This window comes from Colletes gigas, unplaced genomic scaffold, assembly GCF_013123115.1.
Source record: "Colletes gigas isolate AHSC1104 unplaced genomic scaffold, ASM1312311v1 Colletes_gigas_Sc00015, whole genome shotgun sequence".
In the NCBI taxonomy this organism is placed as follows: domain Eukaryota; kingdom Metazoa; phylum Arthropoda; class Insecta; order Hymenoptera; family Colletidae; genus Colletes; species Colletes gigas.
The window spans coordinates 3,689,059-3,712,316 of record NW_025106644.1 but is presented as its reverse complement, the minus strand read 5'-3'; the positions used below and the strand labels follow the sequence as shown (position 1 = coordinate 3,712,316).

The following is a 23,258-nucleotide window of genomic DNA, read 5'->3' as shown; positions in this document are numbered from 1 at the left end:
GAAACCCCACAAACGCAATCCACCCAGAATTTTTCCAGCTCTCCAACCCGAATGAGAACCTCGATTTTCGGTGCGTCTTTGTTTTCGAAATGCGTTCCATCGCCAAGGAGTTCGCACACGCGGCTCCCCGATACCCGTTGGGCCTATAGGACTAAGAAACTTTTGTTCCCCGTTGAACGGAAGCTATTTTCCCCCGTTTAGAACCGGGCACTTTTGACACCGTGCTCGAAGGCCGTCACGAAATAATAAAAAGTCAGGTGTACGCGATGAAAACGGGAGAAACGGCGATGCAAGGACGACGCACGTCCGCCGGAAGTCGAAGGGCGTCGGCTCCGTGACGCCAACGCCGGCAGGGTTGAATTAGCTTTGTACCTGAGCCCAAGTCGAGTTACCAGAGAGCCAGGATATAACAGTACCACACGATCCTTCCTGAAGGATCCTGGGAACAATAAAAATCGTCCTTGACCGACCCTACAGTCGCCCAGTTACGTTCCACGGGGTGAATTCCGTTCTGAAAATCCTCTTAACAGGGATTACCGATCCACCCTCTGTTGTACCGTTAATGCCGTTTCCGGGTTTTTGGAAACCAAACGAGGTTTTTGAGGATACTTTGGATCGAGCTGGGGAATGGATGAACGAAGAGGCACGGCATTCTCACGAGCGAATTTCTCGCGTGAGTCACAAAACCGATGTCGACGACGACCTTCGAGGACCTGGTGTGCTCAGGGCAAGCCGATACGCATGCGAAATTTCATTCACGTAAGCGTCACGTACACGTCTCAACGTTGCAATAACATTCCAAGAACAAGGCCCCCCGAAAGCTTCTTTGTTTCTCGATGTGTGTGGAAGAATGATCGAGAAAAGTGGTTCTCGTGAATTTGTTGGGCTTGATGGAATATTGGGGAGATGTGCGGGTTTTAGAGAGCGTTTAGTGGGCTTTATCCGGCGGTGGAATTATGCTTGAGCGTTATCCGGCGCCGCATACCTTCCGTCACGGCGATGCCTTTCCCACAAACTGAAAATGGATGACACGTCTGGCCGAGGAACTTCCCAGGGCTCAGTTTCAGACAGCGGAACCGTCTCTGCGTCGCTCAGGGAGGCGTATCTTTTTGGGGTGCATTAATGTTTCGAGACTGGACTAGTGAAAAAACGGACCCTCGATCGTCTCTCCACCTTTGGGGTACCAATTTTCTTTGATACATGCAATACATGAAGAAATGAAGAATTCTTGGTTGGTGCAAAAATATGACTGCAATTTGCAGATTTAAAAAAAAATCTTCCTCTATTTCATTTCAGGCTTCCAACTCCACATTACCAATTTTCTTTGATACATGCAATACAAAGTAGAAACAAAGAATTCTTGATTCAAAAATATGATTGGAGTTTGCAGAGTTTTTAAAAGATCTTTCATTTTGTTCAAGTCTTCCATCTTCATATTACCAATTTTCTTTGATACATGCAATACAAATGTAGAAACGAAGAATTCTTGGTTGGTGCAAAAATATGACTGTAATTTGCAGATTTTTAAAAATATCTTTCATTTTGTTCCAGTCTTCCAACTCCACATTACTAATTTTCTTTGATACATGCAATACAAAAGTGAAAACGAAGAATTCTTGGTTCACAAATATGATTGGAATTTGTGGGCTTTTTAACCAAATTTTTCTCTATTTTGTTCCAGTCTTCAAACTCTACATTACCAATTTTCTTTGATACATGCAATACAAATGCAAAAATGAAGAATTCTTAGTTCAAAAATATGATTGGAGTTTGCAGACGTTTTAAAAAAATCTCCCTCCATTTTGTTCCAGTCATCTACTTCCATAGTACCAATTTTCATCGATACATGCAATACAAATGTAGAAATAAAGAATATTTGGTTGATTCAAAAATATGATTGCAGTTTGTAGACTTTTTTAAAAAATTTTCCTCCATATTGTTTCAGTCTTCTACCTCCAAATTATCAATTTTTATTCAAATATACAGTTTATACAAAAGTAAAAGCAAAGTTCACCTAATTGTTTCAAAAATTAGAATTTGTAGATTTTTAGGAAAACCTTCCTCCATTTTGTTCCAGTTTTTCACCTCTAAATTATCAATTTTTATTCAAATATACAAGAGTAAAAGTAAAATTAAATTTAAATTGTTCCATTGCACTGTAAATCTTCAAATATTCCAATAAAATTACATTCTGCATTGAATTGTGAATTTATTCAATAAAACAATAGATCCAGAAACCTTCTACAGCCACAATAAAAATCGAATACAATGCACACGGTTGAATTTTCGTTACTTTCAATGGCGTCTACCTGGAGTACAACACAGCACTAAATGTGTCCCCTTTTCCCTGAATCACCCCAATAACATTCCTTCAATTTTGTACCTGCTTTCTCTCCAACAATCTATATTGCACCTTTCCACAAAATTTGCCAAAATTACTAAGCATAAAATTACTTAAAATAATTAATTATTTCAAATAATCCCATTAACTTCAGTGAATCTTCAAAATATTCAAGATGGCTGACCTCCTGGGCTCACTTACGATAATTCCAGACTATTTTTAACAAATTTTTGAGTTGTTTAACTTAAATCGCGTAAAAATACAAACAATACACAATTGAATATAGTAGAATATATCATAATTTATTAAATATAATCGAGTGAGTTAGATTTAGGTTATAAAATTGCTTGAAATAATTAATTACTTAAAACAATCCCATTAATTCTATCGAATCTTCAAGATATTCAAGATGGCGGACCTCCTGGCTCACTTACACAATTTCAAAGTATTTTTAACTAATTTTTGAACCATTCGAGGTTATGTTAATCGCGTAAAAATAGATACAAAATCGAATATAGTAGAATATAATATAATTTATTAAATATAATCGACTGGATTAGGTCTGAATTATAAAATTACTTGAAATAATTAATTTTTTTTAAATATTCAAGATGGAGGACCTCCTGGCTCACTTACATAATTTCAAAGTATTTTTAACTAATTTTTGAACCATTCAAGCTAATGTTAATCGCGTAAAAATAAAAATTAGAAAATTTTCGAATGAAATTGAAATTAAAAAGAATTAAATTTAAATTTTTAACTAATTTTTGAACCATTTGAGGTTATGTTAATCGCGTAAAAATAAAAATTTGAAAATTTTTGAATGAGATTGAAATTATAATATAATCGAGTTTTAATTTAGCGCCAAAAAATGGGTTTTGCATTCCCCGCCGTGTATCGCCAATTAGCCGCAGCGCAGGCATGCGGATGGCGAGTAGTTGCGTGTCGCAATTTTTCCGCGGCGAAAGAACGACGCGTCCGGGTCAAAGTATCCGCGAGTCTTGATCGCATAACGCCGCCGCGAACAAGTTCAAACCCCGGGGGAAACGAAATATTATGTCACGAGGCGAAGTTTTTCCCCGGTTCGAGGCGATAAAACCGAATGCAAAGTACGCGAGACGTTGTTGCGCGGTGATTATTGCCACTGCAAACAGAGACTTTGGTTCCACATTCCCGGCAACGTCGTTGGAAATCTGTCTTTCTGTGCGTTTAATTGCTACGAGGAAATGCAAAATACGAAAGGAAGAGACAATTTAATAATTTAGAGACTCTAGATTGTTAATGAAATTTTTGTTTAATTTATTTTGATAATAACGTGATTAATAATGGGAAGTAGATTGTAAAAATATAGATATGATTTATTGTTGATGTTGGAAGAAATGCAAAATACGAAAAAAAAATAAAATTGAAGACTTTACAGACTCTAGATTATTTATGGAATTTTTGTGTAATTTATTTTGATAATAATAGGGTCAATGATAAGGAGAAAATTATAAAAATATAGATGCAATTTTTTGTTGTTGTTGAAAAAGATGCAAAATACGAAAAATAATTAAAATTGAAGACTTTACAGACTCTAGATCGTTTATGGAATTTTTATTTAATTTATTTTAATAATAACAGGCTATAAAAATAAACATAAAATTTACTATTGAAAAGAGAAGAAAATTCAGTAATTTATAGACTAAAATTTTTATGAACTTTTATTCAATTTATTTTATTGGAAAATTCACAAATAATTTCCTATAATAATAACAGAATTAATTACAAAAAACAAACTATACAATTTAGCACATTTTTTGCTATACATATAGGTACTCCAGGAGCCAAAAAAGATTTTTAGTTTTACTTTTATTTATTTATTTGATTTATAAACACTCTTTACGAAGAAGTGAAATAAATAAAAAATATATATTGTTCTACCTTTTGAATGAACAATTATGGAACGTATGTTATATGAGACAAATTAGGTAAATAATGCATTTCAAAATATACTTGAATATCAGTGAATATTTAAATATGGTTACAAGTTACTTGAAGTAAAAATTGAGGGATCGCTAATTCCAGGTCGAAGAGAGTTGATCTTTGAACTTTGGGCCTCGTGAAAAGGAGTCATACAGACTATACCTTTGCTCATTTCAAAAGACAAAGACTCTTTCTATTATACAAAAAATAATTTCGTGCCCAAAAATATCGCCTTTTATCAAAATTACCAAACAAAGAAAATTCCCATTCAATAAAAAATCGATCGATCTATCAATGTACGAAATATCTCCACAATAAATAAAAATAAAAATACTGCGAAGCAAATTAAAAATTTTTCTAAAATTGCCAAACAATGAAAATAGAAAAAAAATTTCTCAAAGTTTACTACATTAATAAAAGAATTGAAGCAAATTAAAAATTTTCTAAAATTGCCAAAAAAAGACAACTCAATGCATATCAATGCACGAAGTATCTCTATAAAAAAATTGCTATGTCGTTAAAAAAAAAAAATTCGATTACCACGGACCCTTTAAATCAATTCGTCGTTAGAGTATTTAATATTGAGCGCGTACAACGCGTTACGAAATTGTAGGAGAAACCGAAGCAAAATCGCCGCGGCACGCACGAGATTCCCACGCAAGGTGTACCGGATCTTCCCCACGAATTCTCGTATTCCGTTGCTAATAGATTCGAGAAGGGTCGACGAACAGTTTCGAGCCAGGGGGGGACCCTTGGTCGTTTCCTCCGAAGGAAAATCGCCGCCAAGGAAATCGCCACGTTCCCTGTACACCTATCTTCCAATACCCGTCGACATCAAAGCGGTTGCAAAACAGGATCCATCGTAAACCACCCGTCCCTCACGAGAAGCCCTTCGTGAAGGGCCCGGGACGCTCGAGAAATCGTCAAATATTTTACAAACCTTATTAGAAGCTAAGAATGAACCAGGTTGATTTCTGTTCTTCGTTGAGGCATCATAAAGAATACTAAAATTGTAATAGTTTGGGCAAATTGAGCTTCAAAGTGGAGAACCACTGCATGTTCGTAGAAATCAAGTCAAATAAATTGTTTACTTTTATTAGAAGCTAGAAATGATCCAGTTTGATTTCTTTTCTTGTCTGTGGTATCATAAAGAAACATTAAAATTGTAGTAGTTTCTGTAAACCTTTCAAACTTGAGAACCACTGCAATTTTGTGCAAACCAAATCAAATAAATTGTTTGCAATCTTTAGTAGAAGCTAGGAATTAGTTCAATTTCTATTCTTGTTTCAGGAAATATTGAAATTGCAGCAGTTTGTGCAAAGCATTCAAACTTGAGAACCACTGAAAGTTCGTACAAACTAAATCAAATAAATTGTCTACTTCTATTAGAAGCTAGAAATAAGTATAATTTTCTTTCTAGTCCAAAGTGTGGATCATAAAGAAATATTAAAATTGCAGTAGTTTGAGAACCCCTGCAAGTTCGTAAAAACCAAATCAAATAAATTGTTTACTTCTATTAGAAGCCAGAAATGACTTTAACATCCCATCTAGTCCAAAGTGTGCATCATAAAGAAACATTAAAATTGCAGTAGTTTGAGAACCCCTGCAAGTTCGAACAAATCACCTAAATTTTGAACAATCCCCATCAGAAACTACAAACGAGTTAAAAAAATAAAAATAGCAGTAGTTTGTACAAACCTTCAATCCCCAAACTAGAAAACCACTCTAAGTTAGTACAAACCTAATCAAATTTACTACAATCCTCAAAATCACGACCAACATTGACTCCCTATTTTCCCCCCCCCTAAAAGCGTGTACCCCGGTTAGCGCGAACCACCAACCCGTCAACAATTATTCAGTTAAAATTCGACAAGGGCCCGGGCACGTTCGAGAAATCGTTCCCCGGCGCTGGTCGTCGCGACGTCCGTGGATTTTCTTCGAAAAACGAGAGAGGACGTAGCTCGGGCTACGAGGCCGAGCCTTCACCTCGATCGGCGCTGCACACGTACGCCGCTCACAGAAACGAGAAACGACCGCGGGAAGAAGAGAGAGGCGAAACGAGACACGTGGAGAATCGTGCAAAACGCAGGAGAGAGCACCGGCAGAGGAGGAGAAACGAACAGGGGGGCTAAGAGGGGGGGCTCGAGTGCAGCGAGGGAGCGAAGGGGCAGGGGGGGAGAGAGATCGGTAGAGGGGTCATTGGTTGTTCGTAGCTCGACGTATGGGAATCGTTATGGACCGACTATAGTCGTTGGAATGCGTCCTTTTTTCCTTTTTGTGTCTCCCCGGTATACCTGGCGGGCTGGTCTCGGCTCCGCGGCGGACAATCCTGTCCGGCGACTGGATGGAAAAGGGTACGTGCCGCCTTCGAGCGCGCTCTGCGGGCCCCCGGGAGTCAGAACGCGCGAGATCGCGGGTGCCGTAGGACGCATTTCGTTACACGGGGAACGGAGAGGCCGTTGATTTTCACCGGGAAAATCGGGAATCCCGGGTACAAAGAATCGGGGGAAAAAGAGGAAAGAGACGGTAAAACGACGCGACGAAGAAACGAGGAGACCGCGGATCGAGGATGGGGGACCTGGAGGGGCGAGGGAACGACATGGAGAAGACGTAGGTAGGAAAGAAGGAGGAGAAGGGGGGGGGGCAAGAAGAGAAGAGACTCGTTCCTCTCGTACGTACGCGGACGGTTCGGTCCCGGTGACGTCAGCACGTCGATTTGAACGGGCCAATGGGCTCGTCGTGCGAGGCCTGGCCGGCCAGGGGAGGGGCTGGAGGGGGCCCCGAGGGGGGCAGACTCGAAAGGTGCGTGCGGCCCAGGACGTGGGGCGCGGGGCCAGTTGATCAGTGAGTGCGGTTGTGATCTCATCTCGTACCGCGCCAGGTGTGACTCCTTCTGTCTTTCCTCCTCTTTCGGGCTACCCCGGGTCCCTTATGTGCCCTTGGGACGACGCCGGAGAAGCTGTGCCCGGGACTTAAAATTCACGAGCCGAGTCGCGCGGCCCGATACACGAACAGGTATGAGAGAACCGCGTTCAAACGACGATCTCGTAACTGGAGCTTCAGGTTTTTCAGCTGCGTTCTCGCGTTATTTTCTCTAATCTTCTCGCGGCTATCGTCGGGGATTCACCGGGGATAGTGTTTCGCCTCGTTCCTCGCGCGCTGAGCGTCCGCTCGATCCGCACCGTTTCGCGTGCGAATTTCTGCGGCCCTCTTAGCAACAGGTTGCACTCCAGGACGCTTTTGTTCCTCGTGCTCCGCCACTCGACTCTTTTACCTCGAAAGCACCTAAATTCTTCGGTCCCAAAACGCGAACTATTTTTTCCCCTGACGATTCGTGTCAAGTGAGAGGGGCCATAATCGATAGTATATCGATCAACGCGATCCGTGCTTCGAGGTTTCAACGTTTTTTGGGGAATTCGATCACCGCGAATTTTTTGAATATTTTTTTTTTTGAATTTTTTTTTTGTTAGAAATGCAGGCCAAGAAACGTCTCACCTTCGAACGACGGGCGTTATAGCATTGCGGAAGCCTGTATCGCGTACGATCTTCAACGTGCCGGCGAGTGCATTCGAGATTTGCACGGTAGAGCGGACCGAGAAATAAAACGCAGATATGCATACCGTCGTACGCGGCACCGTGACACTCGAATTTTCGGGGGAAGAACCGAGTAAATATCGAGAACAACCTAGCAACGTGTAAATATTCGAACGGGGAATTTTTTCTTATGTTTTGCTATAGAGTTGTCCTCTAGGCTCGAACACGTTTATCATCGACCGACTAACAGCCGCGTTTAAGCATTCAAATTCATGCACGGATCGTTATTTTTCTCCTCTCCCGGAAGATTTACGCGATTGAAACTTGTTAAACATTTCAAGATAATTAATTAATATTCTCAGAATTTTATAAACAATTTTGACCATATAATCTAGTTATTATTCATTTTTCAATGAAAATAGACCCTTTAGTATAATTGTATTAAATTTTCGTTGATAAATAAATAATTTAATGCAAAGGTATTGCATAAATGGTTAATAAATCGATCTAGAGACAATTTAACGCGTAAATGATCGGATTTCGACTCGTTTGGGACCCGAATTTGCCGCGAGCGATCGCTCCGGAGGGTAAGTTCGCGATTGGGACTGTTAATTAAATCGTAAACTGTTAATGGGATCGTTGAATCGAGCTTCGGATGGTTCCCGGCGATCCGCGAGTTTTGAGCGTTTTCGGGGACGGTTGCGCGCGCAGCATCGATCGCGATCCTCGGTTCTCGCGAAACGCTCGTCGCTGTCGCTGGTCTCGCGCGTGGGAAGGTGAGATAATCGCGACTCGACCGCGGCGATCGGTCGCAACAGACGCATGAAAACGAATCGAAGGCCGGCTTATCGTGAAAGATAGGTACTCCCGTGTATTTGCTCGTACGCCTTAGGTACGGCGACGGGCGGATTTCGCGTGCGTTCCACGGCTCCGGACACCGCTCCGCTATCGGGTCTGTACCAGTCGGCGACCGTGTAAAAAAAAAAAATAAAGAAAATTGAGTTTTAGAAAGTACGCGCGATTATCAACGGATCGAGGCCTTCGAATCTGGTCTTGGTCTTCCTGCAACGCCCCGGCGGCGCGATAGCCAGAAATAAACCCGACGATATCGCAGGTGAGATACTCCATTTTTTTTCTCTTTCTTTATTCGGTTTCGCCCGTACTTTCACCGTACGCTCGTGGAACACGTGTGCCCGTCCGTGTTTAAATAATTACTGCGTCGAAGGCCTTTTCCGATCGCGGAACGGGCCTAGAGGTCGTGTCGCAATCTTCGAACATTATCTGTTACGAAACTCGATAACGACGCGGCTCCTCTCGATAACAGAAAATGTTCTGTGAGTACGAAATTGCGCGAAGGGGAACCGGAGCTCGATGATAAAAGCCGAGCGGCGGTGATCGTAACTTTCTCTTGCGAAACGCCGTAATAATAAAGTATCGAGCGCGGTCGCGACGCCTGTCGATTTTCGGTACGTTTCAGTTAACCGGGTGCGGGCGCGCGCGCGCGACCGTTCAGTTAACCGGGTCGTCGCGTCGCTTTCTCCCGGCGTGCTTCCCGCGTCGTGTGCTTTCAGAAGGAATGACTTTGGCCTGAAAACGCCCGAAGAATTTCCAGGTATACGCTCCTCGTAGCCGGCGGCGATCCGGCGAACGCTCGGTACTTTCACTCCGAAATGTCAACGGTTGGTGGTTCACTTTTCAAAGCGGCGCGCGTATCAATCAATTCGTGGCTACAAAGGGACGATTGTTGCCGAGGCGATTTACGATTTCTCCTTCTTTCTGTTGCAGAGCCGCATCCCCCCCTCCTCCTAGTCGACGCACGTGCAACCAGCGAAACTTCTTCTTCTTTTTTTTTTCTATTAATAATTACGATCGACGTAGACGGACACGAAAAATTCTGGTTTCTCCGTCCTCGCGTGAAAAATAAAACTGGATATCGTCTCGAGGGGGGCTCCACAGCCACGGAGCAGGTTCTCGATCGACTCCGGAGAACCCAGACGATCTTCCCGTGGAAGAATTTCAGCGCCTCCGGCCAACTAGCCGGGGATCTTGGCGCGGACATTTTCTTTGGTTATCTAGCTGTATGAGTTTTATTCGACATCATAAAGCTAGGTTACCGGAGTTAAGCTCCTCGCCATATCAACTCCACCGATCACGAAAACTCGTATCTGTACCATTATCGAAATAAAACCATTAAGATTATGTACGATTTTAATAAAATGTAAATCCCGACGAAACGGCGTTGATTACCCAATTTCCAATAAATATTCATCGAGCGAGTCGACGGAAGAAAGTCTCTTATTTTTTTCTCTCTTGGGGGGGAATTCGTAGTCGAGGCGACGAATAGAAAAAGAAGAAAATACGTCTAACGTGTCTTCGAAGGTTTCCGTATTCATTTCGCGCGTGATCCTACGGGCTGGGCATTTGTAATTACCAGTAGTGTCATTGCCACGTGACTCGATTACATATTGGCAAACATTTTTTTTTTTTAGAACTACCGATATTTCTATATTCCGACTCTAAAACTCCTTTCGCGTCCACCCAGAGACGAATATAATAATCGTATTAACAAATTTCTATTTTTAACGTGGTCGGAAAGTCTCTACGAAGTATCGAAAGTCACGAAAGTTTCGATCGAGCGGCCCCCTGACGGGAAACTCGCGCGAGATTCGTTTGCAATCATTCCAGATGGCGCCACCTCCCCATAGACTGCACAGGGATCGATACCGACGGAACTATGGCGCGCTCGTTTGAATCTCTTTCCAGCAATTTGAATAATTTCAACAATTTTAATTATTTTCCTAAATATTTCTGTTCCATTTTCCTTTTACGATACAACACAACCAACAGAGCGTCTAACAAAATACTAAAATTCGAATTCTACCAAATTATTATAAATTTTCTATTCTCCATCGATTATGAAATATTTCGATATGCAAATATTCGCGAAATATTCGTTCCACGCGTGTTTCTATTAATAAATTGCACGCGATACGACTGTTCCATCAAACTGCAATCGGAAAGAATGAGTCAATCGTCGTATACACCTACACAAGGGACTGCAGAGAATCTTCCAGAACGTCGACTTCCTATGACTTCGTTCCAAGTTGCAAACAATGACGTAATTGCGTCAAGAATGGTCTCGTTTTAAAAGAAACGACAAATAAATAATCTACGTTCCTATAATATTATTGAACATTCTGGAATATCCTTTTTCTCCGCGATAAACAAAACGTATGCATCGTCGACGAATTCGAGAACAATCCATCCAGACGAAACAACATAATTACTGTTTATCGTTGGTTGCAAATTAAACAACGACTGTCACCAATGAAAGATCGACGTTTGATTTACCAGGAGACATTTCGATAATTAATGTCTCGTTTATGTGTCTAAAAATGTCTGATAATGTTCGATTCATTCAGCCGAACAAATGCCGGAAGTACTACGTTAAGGAAAGAACGGGTCGACGGAATTTTCGTCGCTGGAATCGACGGAGTTCGCGATCGATTAATGGAAAAACGTGAAATCGTATTTTTTTTCAACGAACAACGTCGTTCGTACGTACGTGAAATATCGTATGTTCGATTATTGACGAAACGGATCGAAATTCTACCGGATATTGGCCGTTCTGGGAGGTAAAAATCTTCTAGAACGTTCTAGAACGTTCTAGAATTTTAGTGGGTATATAAAGCGGAACCTATCGACGCGCCACTTCATTCAATAAAGTGCTAGGTGCCTGAGCCTGCGTTCGTGCGTTACTGACAAGAGTATTTTAACGTCGCTTTATATTGGACATCAAGGTATAATCGCATTAAATCAAACGTTAAAAAATATCCAGTGCATTTCCAGTGTATTTAGAAAAATATTAATCCCGTATCTCGAATCGTGAAAAAGACGAGTGTCGTTTCGATGAAATTTCGGTGTTGCATTTTGTCAGGCACGTTTTCGTAAATAAAATGTTTCGCGTAAATTCGATATTTCGCGAGAAATTTGCACGCCAAAATCGATCATCGCGTTAACATTCTCGCATTTTTGCTTTAACTTATAAACCACGTGTTTTATTCGCGAAAATGTGCCTACCCTTTCGCAGATTTTTAACGCAACGTTGATTTAAAAAATTTAAAAGAAAATTCGGTATTTTACGCGTGTAACTTTAATATCGAATATTCTGGAAAAAAGACAAAATTATGAGAAACGATTTACTTCTAGTTTCATGTACGAATGCAACAATTTTAACGTTTTTTGTTTCCCTGTTTTAGATGTCTACGCAAATGGAAACCGAGGGAGAGGTGGAAACCTTCGCCTTCCAGGCAGAGATTGCCCAGCTTATGTCCTTGATCATCAACACCTTCTACTCGAACAAGGAGATTTTCCTCAGAGAATTGATCTCAAATTCGAGCGATGCTCTTGATAAAATACGATACGAGTCTTTGACCGATCCTTCCAAGCTGGACAGCGGCAAAGAGCTGTACATCAAAATCATTCCGAACAAGAACGATGGCACTCTGACCATCATCGATACCGGCATCGGTATGACAAAGGCTGACTTGGTCAATAATCTTGGTACGATTGCCAAATCCGGTACCAAAGCATTTATGGAAGCTCTTCAGGCTGGCGCAGACATTTCCATGATCGGTCAATTCGGTGTTGGATTCTACTCCGCTTACCTCATAGCGGACAAAGTCACTGTTGTTTCCAAGAACAACGATGACGAACAGTATTTATGGGAATCCAGCGCCGGTGGCTCGTTCACTGTCAGACACGACAACGGAGAACCATTGGGACGTGGAACGAAAATTGTTTTGCACGTAAAGGAGGATCAGAGTGAATATCTGGAGGAGAACAAAATTAAGGAAATCGTTAAGAAACATTCCCAATTCATTGGCTATCCGATTAAACTGGTCGTGCAGAAGGAACGCGAGAAGGAACTAAGCGAGGATGAAGCTGAAGAGACGGAGGAGGTTAAGGAGGAGGTGGAGAAACTGGCCATCGAGGAAATAGGAGAAGACAAAGCTGCAGATGAAAAGGAAGACAAGAAGAAGAAGAAGAAGACCATCAAAGAGAAGTATACGGAGGATGAAGAATTGAACAAGACCAAACCCATCTGGACCAGAAATCCTGACGAGATCACCCAGGAAGAATACGGTGAATTCTACAAATCTCTGACCAACGACTGGGAAGACCATTTGGCTGTCAAGCATTTCTCCGTCGAAGGCCAATTGGAATTCAGAGCTTTGCTCTTCGTTCCTCGTCGCATGCCGTTCGACCTCTTCGAGAACAAGAAGAGGAAAAATAATATTAAGCTGTACGTAAGAAGAGTATTCATCATGGACAACTGCGAGGAGCTGATCCCGGAGTACTTGAACTTCATGAAGGGAGTCGTCGACAGCGAGGATCTTCCTCTGAACATCTCACGTGAGATGCTCCAGCAGAACAAAATCTTGAAAGTAATTCGCAAGAACCTTGTCAAGAAATGCCTGGAACTGTTCGAGGAGCTCGCGGAGGACAAGAACAGCTACAAGAAGTTCTACGCGCAGTTCAGTAAAAATATTAAATTGGGTATTCACGAGGACAGCGCCAATCGCAGTAAACTGTCCGACCTTCTGAGGTACAACACTTCGGCTTCTGGTGACGAAGCTTGCTCTCTGAAGGACTACGTAGGCAGAATGAAGGAGAACCAGAAGCACATTTACTTCATCACCGGAGAGAACAAGGAACAAGTTGCGAACAGTTCCTTCGTGGAACGTGTCAAGAAACGTGGCTTCGAAGTTGTCTACATGATCGAACCCATCGATGAATACGTAGTGCAACAACTGAAAGAGTTTGATGGTAAACAGCTGGTATCTGTGACCAAAGAGGGACTGGAGCTTCCCGAGGACGAGGAGGAAAAGAAGAAGAGGGAGGAGGACAAGGCTAAGTTCGAGAACTTGTGCAAAGTAATGAAAAACATTCTGGACAACAAGGTGGAGAAGGTTGTGGTGTCCAACCGTTTGGTAGATTCTCCATGCTGCATCGTTACGTCTCAGTATGGCTGGACAGCTAATATGGAGAGAATTATGAAGGCTCAAGCTCTCAGGGACACGTCCACCATGGGATACATGGCTGCGAAGAAGCACCTCGAGATCAATCCGGATCATGCCATCATCGAGACTCTCAGAGAGAAGGCGGAGGCTGACAAGAACGACAAGGCAGTGAAGGATTTAGTAATTTTATTGTTCGAGACCGCGCTTCTTTCTTCAGGTTTTACATTGGACGAGCCACAAGTGCACGCTGCTAGGATTTACAGAATGGTCAAGCTGGGTCTTGGTATCGACGAGGATGAGCCGACGCCCGAGGAACAGAAAACAGAGGATATACCCGCTGTTGAAGTAGCAGACGATGCATCGCGAATGGAAGAAGTAGATTAGATGTAAGAATTTAGGGCGTAAGGAACTAATGTCATTTATTATAGTCATCGAAAGACTGTTAAAATAGCCACGTTTTATGTGGTGCATTAATAACCCATTCTCATTTTCATTTTCTGTATCATATTGTCTTACTTAATTTATCATACCAAATTTTGTTTAAATACCAAAAATCCTTGGATTAAGTTAAACTTACAATAAAATAAACTTTATTATTATATATGTATCTTTATTGTAACCTGTTCGAGAATCCTTAAAATATGATATTAGAATGTACTCTGACATAAAAATAAATAATTGCAAAAATTAATAAACGCCATGGTTACGATGCTCTCTACAAGTTAAATCTCTAGTTTTTTTTGTTTCAAATTTAGTTCTTTGATTTGATAACGAAAATTTACTGCATGGTTGTATCATTTTAATTGGAAAGGCTGATTGTATATTCTGATTAGTTTTTTCATTGCACGGACAGCCGTCTGCGATTATTTTGTACTAGCTAAAGTATGTCAAAAAACGCCATCTACCTAAAGGCACAAAGCGAACCGATAGGAGTCCGTTGCAGACGAAATCTAGCCTCAGCCTCGACCGGATATCTTTTTAAACAAAAATTATGATGGCAAGTAAAGGTTGGAAGGTCAGTGTATCGGTATAATTGTAACGTGCCCTATGTTAATAGATGGAGAGGATTTGTAATCTCTGTAAACTGAATTCTCGTAGGTAGTACAGCCTCATGTACCGATGATTAAATTCCGTAAGGGTGGAACCGATAGAGGTAACGCTAGTTTGATAGTTATCGAATGCTTTCGTCGTGAAAGCCGAACTGAAATCATGTTGTTATTGGTTAGCAACCGCAGGTGCAACCGCCACATCGCCTGCGCAATCAGGGGCGGCTTCGTTTCAACAAAATGCTGCTCGTTCGACGGGCCCAAATGTGACCGTTCTACCGACCATAGAGGACATTTATCTGCCACCACGGTTTCAAAGGCGACCCATAGACGAGAAAGAAATTGCATATATCAATGCAAGTATATCCTACATACGTACAACAAGTTACTCCTAATTCTAACACGGTGCAGAAGGCATAAAAAAAACACTCCAATAGTCTTCGAATGCAATACACTTTTCAGTCTAAATTAATTGAGACAGTTTATGTTAAATGACTTTTCCTTTTGCAGAGAGGCGGTCCAGAATAAATACCTTAAGTAACCGGTGGGGAGCATCATCGGCACTAGAGCTTTCTAAGTTATTTCCTTCATACGCCTTTCTGTACAATGTGTTCTATAATAAATAAAAGCAAGACGACTAGCTACAAGTTGTACATATTTCTGTCTTCTACCTATCGGGCAAGGTCTCTCTGTTCGCCTGTGTGACATTGCCAGAACCTGCTATTTCTGGCCAGCTTTTTGGCTCATTCTTGTAACAAGCGAAGTGTGTTAACACTAGGAGGAGAGCAGCAGCATTCTGATCAAATTTATTAATTTCGGTTTAATAATCTATATGTTATTATTACAGAATTATTATTGGCAACCGGTCAACATTTAAATATATTTAACAAGTTTTTTGATAAACCATCTTGATCACTTTGATCTTTCATAATTTACATATGGAACTTATCAAATTGCAGAAGTTTCCAATTTTAAATATCCCTTTTTTTTTAAAGTTTTAGCGTGAGAATGTTTTATAATTTTCTCAAGTTGTAAGTTAAAAAAAAGCATTTTAGGAGCAAAATCTGATAGAGACAGCCCTGTACCGCGACAAAAATAGCAGACGACAGAGCGCTGTGTCTTCCAACCGCTCGCGATCCCTGAACGTGAAAGCGGGAGACCCGTAATCATTTTACCTTTTTATCGAAACTGCGAAAGTTATACGAACGACGAATATACGAATATGGCTGAGATAACGGATTTCGGTCCACGAAAGACGATTTTCATTCTGGCGATTGTGACTGGGTGTTTCGCGGTATTATGGCCGAAAATTTTCTATCCTATGCTTACAGCATCTGTCACTCCGCAACAGACACCCGATAGTTCTGGTAAGAATTTATTTCCTCTATAAATATTAAAGACATAAGACTTTATATGGAAACATTTTCTAATTTTTAAATTCACTCAATTCTTTATTATTATTACCATTGAACTTTGGAGAATTAAACTATTTAAATATAATATCTGCATTAAGTACTCTGTAACGTTCAGTTAAGCCACACTTTGAACTATGGAATGTAATTCTGTGTTTTGGTGATATTTCCTTTTGTCATCGACAAATTATGTTCATAAATATTTGTTAGCATGCTGCGACGTAATATTTGAAAGCGACGTCAATGCTGCGGATATTATGTATGAAATATGTCAGAACATATTGAAGCATCATCAAGTCGATCCACGAGTAAGGGACGTTCTGAAAACTGTAAAACTGACGCCGCAAAGCGCGAGCTTATGTAGAGAAGAAATTTTAGCCAGATGTGGCATAGATTTGTCTACATTTCTCGCCGAAAGAGAACGCTTGGGGAAATCTTCTAAACAAGTTTTGGAAGAGATCAGATCATTTAATGGTTCCCTCTGCCTTAAGATGCATTTTGGTATACCCCTTTCTCAGTTAGGAACTCCACATCTCATCAGATATCATATTTTAATGCCGCACAGTAAGAATTAAAAAAGGTTCTATTCAAAATTTTCGATAGTAGTTATTAATAAGGTATAGCATGTATAACAATTGTTTGACTTTTAACATAAGATTATTGAAAGTGTATTAATACTACTAACCCAATAATTGTATTTCTTTTTTTCGATTAAAAATATGATTTTCACGCCAATAATTTACCAATTATATGTGGAAAACAGATTTAAGTTGTCCCTTCTACCTTGGCAAGTTTCCAAAAGTGCAAGTATAACTATCTATGTGTAGATGGGGATAAGTTTGGCCTATAGTCATAGTTTCAAATACATCTATGTAACGATCCCTTCCACTATGTACAAAGATTACAAACACTATTTCCATGAAATTTCATGTACCGAAGCTTTAAGGTTTGTTTGACGAATAATATATTATAAATTAATATTTATTTTTTTAGTTACAATACGACAAGAACGACGCACGCCCCCTCATGCGGGTGGTTTGCATCCTGCATTGAGAGAACGTGGCAGAGCCATACCTTCCTCTCATATTGTTCCAAAGGTGGTAGATAGACCCGATCATGTTGTGCCAAAAATGAGACCACCCTTGGGCGGTGCAGGACATGTTGTTCCTGCACCGAAAGGAAGTGGTATAATGGGGATCATTATGCCACTATACACATTAGGCATTGTACTGTTTTTCCTGTATACGATCGTCAAGGTGAACGACCTGTTGCTACTGTATGGTATTTACGATGAGCAGAAGAATCAACCGATCTTTTCTTTTCTTTTCTTTTAGGTGTTGAAGAAAAATTCGGATGGCGAAATAATTTCAGAGTATCCAGGAGCTGCTGCAGAGAAAGAATTTCGAAAAATGGTATTTAGTCCAGAAGCCTTTGCTAGTGCGATGACCAGTGGCACGATGCATCACCAAAAAGAAAGATCGGTATCCCCCCACAGACCTGCGCCAACCATAGAAGAATTAAACGATCGTAAGTTTTTTCTATAAGTTCAAAAATTATCAATGACACTTGATTCGTATCATCGCTCTGACTGTATAACTGTGGATCAAAACGGAGCAAAAATTTGTACCGAAGAATGGGAATCTGATAAGAATTAATTAATGTTATATAGTCAAAGTATCGTCATTAATGCAGTGTTTTCCTCGAAAGCTATTTCCTTTAAAGAAATATTGAAAAATAAGGTACATGTTTTTTTGAGTATCTAATCAGATTTTTAAATGGTGTTGCATGATGCAAGGTTTGCACAATTAGAACACACACGTACTTGTATCGCGGATATAACAAAAAGTAAAAAAAAATAAAAGATGTTAGGCTAAAATTACAAATATTGTAAGTACTTGTGTACAGTCTCTGAACACATTTGGTAATGTTATACATGCTGGAACACAAGAAGCGGCAGGAGACATAGAGATAGATCAACTGAGACGACGTTTGGTCGAGACGGAAGCAGCCATGGAAAGAATTGTTGTCCAGATGGGCAACATATCACGTTCGGTTATGCATAGTCCAAGCTCGCAACAAGAACACAAGGTTTACTAGACAAATTTTGAAGCAATTTACATTTTCAGTTTCTTTAGCCCTTAGAAATGTGCACGTTGTTGTGTTCTGATTGCGTTTCAAGCTTTATCTATCCTGTTGTACGTTATACGCAACAAAATTTTCAAAATTTTTTGCTTCTACATTTCCAACGCTTCTGGGTAACCGTTTCTAAATTATTTATTATTAATGTTGTAAATACTCTGTCTTAATGAAAAGTGCGTATTCATATTTTATTAAGTAATAGAATTCATAGTTCTCATTTTTATATTTAAATAGTAGATGGGCCTCCAAAGTCCAAAGATCTGGCAGGGGTCGATCGCTTGTCTAAGGTATATTCTTTGCCTTAAAAGTTTCTTAACAAGAATAACCAAAAGTAATACATTTATTGTGTTTAAGGCTTATGTATTGAGATACTAGGGACTCAACCCTAAAGTAACAATATTTAAAAATTTACTTAAACAATGTATGACAATACTTATAACACGTACGCTAAAACATACGATGAACAATATTGCAAGTTTTTGATGTTTATTTTTTTTAAATAACACCGTGTTTTTTCTAGACAAACCAGCATGGACTTTTTATATTTTATATATTATTAAAATTTTTCCCAGGGTTGCACGAACACCCTGTACATTTTTTTAGGCGTGTGATTTTTCTGTGAACAGTATATTACCACCGCAAAGGAGATTAAATAGTAACATTTACTTTGTCATTTTGATTTAGAAGTATTAATCTTCATAGCGTAGCATTCATTAAGTACATTTGATGGTACAATAGCGTGCAATTATGTTTTACATGTGATCGCTCATTCTGATGATTTAATTTTCAGGACGATACCGATGTCCAGGTTGATCGTAGTGCAACAGACAAAGAAGTAGAAAATATTGAAAATTCACCGACTGTTAAAGTTATGGGTATGGAAATGACAGCTAGTTGCGAGGGTAAAGGTAGTAGACCTACTACTCCTATAATACCTATTTCACCCAGGTAAACATAACTCAAATAATACACATATTAAGTCGAAATTTTCAACGACAAAAGCTTAATTATTTTAGCCATGTTGAGAGGGAGAAAACACCGCCTAAGCCAATATATTTAGAAGGTGCACTTCCACCGCAATGTGAATTACTTGTAACAGATTCAAAAACGCAAGCTCAAAAGGCGGAAGAGGATGCAGAAGCACCTGTCGTACTCTCAGGCAAAATGATCCTCTCCCTTATCAGTCTCGACCAAAATGCAGCTGTAAGAAAACATTAGAATTATCAACAGAATCGAATAAAATCTGTGGAGCCTTGTTTTATTTATACTGGTGATTCTTTCATTCATTTAATTGTTTGCTTGTACATAGATTACTTAATATGAAAATGACAAATCACAGGAGCCACGTGAAATGTAAAAAAGATCTTTTAGTAACGACTTACATAAATTCGGTGCTGACGTTGCCACTATGCAGTAATAATTGCTTACAGTCTGTGATTTGTTTTAGATATTAATATCTAATTTGTATTACGTATTGGATCTGTTGTTTATCTGTTAATTCTAGATTAAGCCGCACACATTAAACATTCCACACCTTTATTATTACCACGATTAACATGTGCTTATAACTTTAGGAATTAATAATTTACACATGTTTTATGATTTCGTTCACGAAACTGCGAACAACACATTAATCGAACTAACCGAATGCATTTAACGTTTCTTACAGGAGTTCCACAGAGCTTCTAATTAGTACACAGTTTAAACATCAAAATTAGATACTTTGCTACAATTTAGATCTTACATATCGTGTAACAATGAAATTAAAAGTGTTTAATATTATTTCGCTTAACCAGGAATTCGAAGAAGAAAATCAGGAAGAAGTTGGAACGGTTGAATGTAGAAAAGAAGATGAGACGCAAGAAACTGAGGATGTAAATAAAGACCATGCGAGGAAACAAGTGGAAGCAGAAATGGATGAAAGCAACAAGGAAGAAATAAATGTAGAGATAGACGATAGGAAAAACTATGAAGCTGAAATAGAAGTAGGTGTCGAGGATGAAGAGTCAGAGGTGGAAGTAAGCGATAATGAGGATGAAGAATCAGAGGTAGATGTAAGCGATAACGAATACGAAGAGTCAGATGTAGAAGTTAGTGATAACGAAGCTGAAGAATCAGAGGTGGAAGTAAGCGATAATGAAGATGAAGAGTCAGAGGTAGAAGTTAGTGATAACGAGGCTGAAGAATCAGAGGTGGAAGTAAGTGATAACGAAGCTGAAGAATACGAGGTAGAAACTGAAGAATCAGAGGTGGAAGTAAGTGATAACGAATATGATAAATCGAAGGCAGAAGTAAATGTTATTGAAGATGAAGAATCAGAGGTAGAAGTAAGCGAAGATGAAGAAGAAGTAAATAATTAAATCAATCGGATAATGAGGGAATAAAATGTTGGTCGAGCACTGTCGAACACCTAATTTCACAAGACTCTAATTTACTACATGCTTACATTATTGCCTGTTGTATTCTATACTCAATAAAGTCAGAAATTCATTAATCGGAGGGGCCAAGTAAGAGGCAGTGCTTCGTGTACATGTCCAATAGTGTCATTGTGCAATAATGATCGCAGAATTGTAATACGGTCAATGGACACTATAGTGATCGATATTGTCACGATACTTATTATCAATTGGGTATGGTGATTGGCAAGCACTGATCTGTATGCTTGTGCACACACATGCCAGTCGTTTCTGTTCAACATGCTATTGTAATTTTACTTTTATTCGTTTATTTTTTTTTTTTATTATTAATATCAACGAATCAATTTTCTATGGCATCCTATATGTAGTATTTGAGTTACATTTAAATGTATTTTTTAATAACGTAGTCTACAAAGTCATTTAGTACGTAGTATTGTCATTTTCATACCTATGCTTAATCATGCAATTATTGTATATTAGATGCAAACACAAAGTATAATATTTATTATTCATGCGTATGATTGCGTGCTGTTCATTATGTAAAAATGCAAAAAAAGTAAAACGCGAAGTTCAATGTAATATTACGCGAATATTTGTTTCAATTGCACGATTACGTTAACAATGTATTCTAATGTATATACATGCGTACGCCATTAATTTTTTCTGTAATTATTGCGAGATGAAGCTGTTAGTATTGTTATATAATATCTGTACAAATAGATAGAATTAATCGTCAAATCATAATAAGCAAAAAATGCGGGAAATTGTTAAGTTTACAAATTGTATAGAAAATATACGTACATTGAAAATAAAATAATTTTTTTATTTACTCTCTACATTATGGTATTTTATAAAGTTACCGTAACTTCTATTAAAAGTGTTACAATCCTGAATTGAAAATAAATATAAATCCGAGTATTTCGAAGACGCAATGCTGCCGCATTTTTTGTAACATTATTAATAAGCTAGCTCTCGAAATATATTAACATTTATTATCCGCGATATCGAATGATTCCTAGTCTTAAAAGTGTTCAAAATATCTTGTACTTTAAACACAATGTTTTTAACATAGATCAATTAATTTTAAATGTAATTAGATTGTTATTGAAACAGACACGTTTCTAGTAATTTTTTAAAACATTAAATTATTTACATGTTTCAGTGTAATTGTCATTTTCAATATCGTTGCTAGAAAAATAAATAATATTATATTGAACTTTGTACCCCTTCTTAGCCCATTAAATAACAATTTTTTAAACAATACATAACATTTTTAAATAAAATATTTTAATTTCTAAATCTAATTCGGAATATTCGTTTACGATAAATTTTATTTGATATGCGAAGGAAATAAAGTAATATTTTATACAAAGCTTAAAATGGTCGACGAAAATTTATTTATTGCGAAAATTTGTTTCTAATTTGACTGATACCATGCCGTGTATTTCTATGGTTATATAATTTCTCAATAAACTCTGTCTATGTAAGTTCTTTGTTTGAATTATCGTCGTAACGTATATTTAAATTGGATTTACAATTTATGAGATTCTTCCTTTCGAAATAAATTCTATGGTATTGAAAGAATTTTTAGTAAATTAATTTTCTTTCAATTCGACTTTGTAAATATGTTTACTTAACCTCTTAAATTATTTACAATCAACGAGTTCTGTTTATTGTTTTTTTTTTTTTGCAGATAAAGTTTTGGAATTAATGAACGTGATTAAATCGTGAACATGCACCATAGAGCCTGTGCAATTTAAAAATATTTTAACGTTCTTAATACGTAAGTACGATAGATGGGAATACGACGATTTTTAGGAAGTCTTGTTGTGGGCGTCCCTTTTGGGATTGTCTTTTTGGACACGGTTGGTTCCATATCCAAGGTAGATGGAATCTCAATGTGGCCAACTTTGAACCCAAATAAAGACAATACTGATTACGTTATTCTGAACCGTTGGGCTGCTAATAATCAAGATATTAAACGTGGCGAAGTAGTAGCCCTTACGTCGCCAAAACATCCGGAGCAAACTTTGATTAAACGTGTCGTAGGAATTGCCGGTGATATTATACATACGCATGGATATAAGTTAGAAGTATTGCAGGTATTTGACTCATTCTACTATGAACGACTATATTATTTAAATGGTTAACGAAAGCTTTTTTGTATCAGGTACCGGAAGGTCATTGTTGGGTAGAAGGAGATAACATTAACCGCTCTACGGATTCTAATATTTTTGGACCAGTTTCTATCGGTTTAATAACTGCTAAAGCTACTCATATAATATGGCCACTTAGTAGATTGCAATGCCTTCAACCTTCCATGTTAAATCATAGATTCCCGTTAAATGTATCAAAAGCACCAGCTGGATAAAATTTAGTTT

The 23,258-nt window shown here is 38.8% G+C and overlaps 4 protein-coding genes across 10 annotated transcripts; all 4 read left to right on the top strand.

The window, feature by feature from the left end:
* Positions 1–11,556: 11,556 nt before the first annotated feature.
* LOC122400026 (heat shock protein 83) lies at positions 11,557–14,462 on the top strand. Its single transcript, XM_043401211.1, has 2 exons — positions 11,557–11,640; positions 12,100–14,462. The coding sequence occupies exon 2, from the start codon at positions 12,100–12,102 to the stop codon at positions 14,245–14,247; it is 2,148 nt and encodes a 715-aa protein (XP_043257146.1). The 5' UTR covers positions 11,557–11,640; the 3' UTR covers positions 14,248–14,462.
* A 283-nt stretch (positions 14,463–14,745) lies between these two features.
* LOC122400027 (28S ribosomal protein S36, mitochondrial) lies at positions 14,746–15,556 on the top strand. Of its 2 annotated transcripts, none has more exons than XM_043401213.1 (4): positions 14,746–14,878; positions 14,962–15,016; positions 15,099–15,265; positions 15,420–15,556. In XM_043401213.1, the coding sequence occupies exons 1-4, from the start codon at positions 14,855–14,857 to the stop codon at positions 15,435–15,437; spliced, it is 264 nt and encodes an 87-aa protein (XP_043257148.1). In that variant the 5' UTR covers positions 14,746–14,854; the 3' UTR covers positions 15,438–15,556. The 2 variants fall into 2 exon arrangements, with proteins under 2 accessions (XP_043257148.1, XP_043257147.1); XM_043401212.1 differs by having other exon boundaries at positions 15,090–15,265.
* Positions 15,557–15,815: 259 nt separating this feature from the next.
* Positions 15,816–21,872, top strand: LOC122399756 (resistance to inhibitors of cholinesterase protein 3). 5 transcript variants are annotated; one of them, XM_043400686.1, is made up of 9 exons: positions 15,816–16,276; positions 16,532–16,885; positions 17,315–17,577; positions 17,656–17,848; positions 18,270–18,409; positions 19,251–19,408; positions 19,477–19,663; positions 20,257–20,652; positions 20,710–21,872. In XM_043400686.1, the coding sequence occupies exons 1-9, from the start codon at positions 16,132–16,134 to the stop codon at positions 20,818–20,820; spliced, it is 1,947 nt and encodes a 648-aa protein (XP_043256621.1). In that variant the 5' UTR covers positions 15,816–16,131; the 3' UTR covers positions 20,821–21,872. The 5 variants fall into 5 exon arrangements, with proteins under 5 accessions (XP_043256621.1, XP_043256624.1, XP_043256623.1 ...); XM_043400688.1 differs by lacking the exon at positions 18,270–18,409 and adding an exon at positions 18,698–18,747 and having other exon boundaries at positions 15,822–16,276; positions 20,257–21,872; XM_043400687.1 differs by lacking the exon at positions 18,270–18,409 and adding an exon at positions 18,695–18,747 and having other exon boundaries at positions 15,822–16,276; positions 20,257–21,872.
* On the top strand, positions 21,050–23,248 carry LOC122399758 (mitochondrial inner membrane protease subunit 2-like). 2 transcript variants are annotated; one of them, XM_043400691.1, is made up of 3 exons: positions 21,050–21,164; positions 22,571–22,979; positions 23,048–23,248. In XM_043400691.1, exons 2-3 carry the CDS (start codon positions 22,674–22,676, stop codon positions 23,246–23,248), a joined length of 507 nt encoding a protein of 168 aa, XP_043256626.1. In that variant the 5' UTR covers positions 21,050–21,164; positions 22,571–22,673. The 2 variants fall into 2 exon arrangements, with proteins under 2 accessions (XP_043256626.1, XP_043256627.1); XM_043400692.1 differs by lacking the exon at positions 21,050–21,164 and adding an exon at positions 22,298–22,360.
* Positions 23,249–23,258: the final 10 nt, after the last annotated feature.

Coding starts and splice junctions, on each gene's coding strand:
- LOC122400026 (XM_043401211.1), top strand. CDS start 12,100: ATGTCTACGCAAATGGAAACCGAGGGAGAGGTGGAAACCTTCGCCTTC.
- LOC122400027 (XM_043401212.1), top strand. CDS start 14,855: ATGATGGCAAGTAAAGGTTGGAAG. Junction 14,879..14,961: donor TGGCAAGTAAAGGTTGGAAG/GTCAGTGTATCG, acceptor GAATTCTCGTAG/GTAGTACAGCCTCATGTACC. Junction 15,017..15,089: donor TAAGGGTGGAACCGATAGAG/GTAACGCTAGTT, acceptor GTTATTGGTTAG/CAACCGCAGGTGCAACCGCC.
- LOC122399756 (XM_043400685.1), top strand. CDS start 16,132: ATGGCTGAGATAACGGATTTCGGTCCACGAAAGACGATTTTCATTCTG. Junction 17,849..18,269: donor CATAGAAGAATTAAACGATC/GTAAGTTTTTTC, acceptor CTGGAACACAAG/AAGCGGCAGGAGACATAGAG. Junction 19,664..20,256: donor GTCTCGACCAAAATGCAGCT/GTAAGAAAACAT, acceptor TCGCTTAACCAG/GAATTCGAAGAAGAAAATCA.
- LOC122399758 (XM_043400691.1), top strand. CDS start 22,674: ATGGGAATACGACGATTTTTAGGAAGTCTTGTTGTGGGCGTCCCTTTT. Junction 22,980..23,047: donor ATAAGTTAGAAGTATTGCAG/GTATTTGACTCA, acceptor TTTTTGTATCAG/GTACCGGAAGGTCATTGTTG.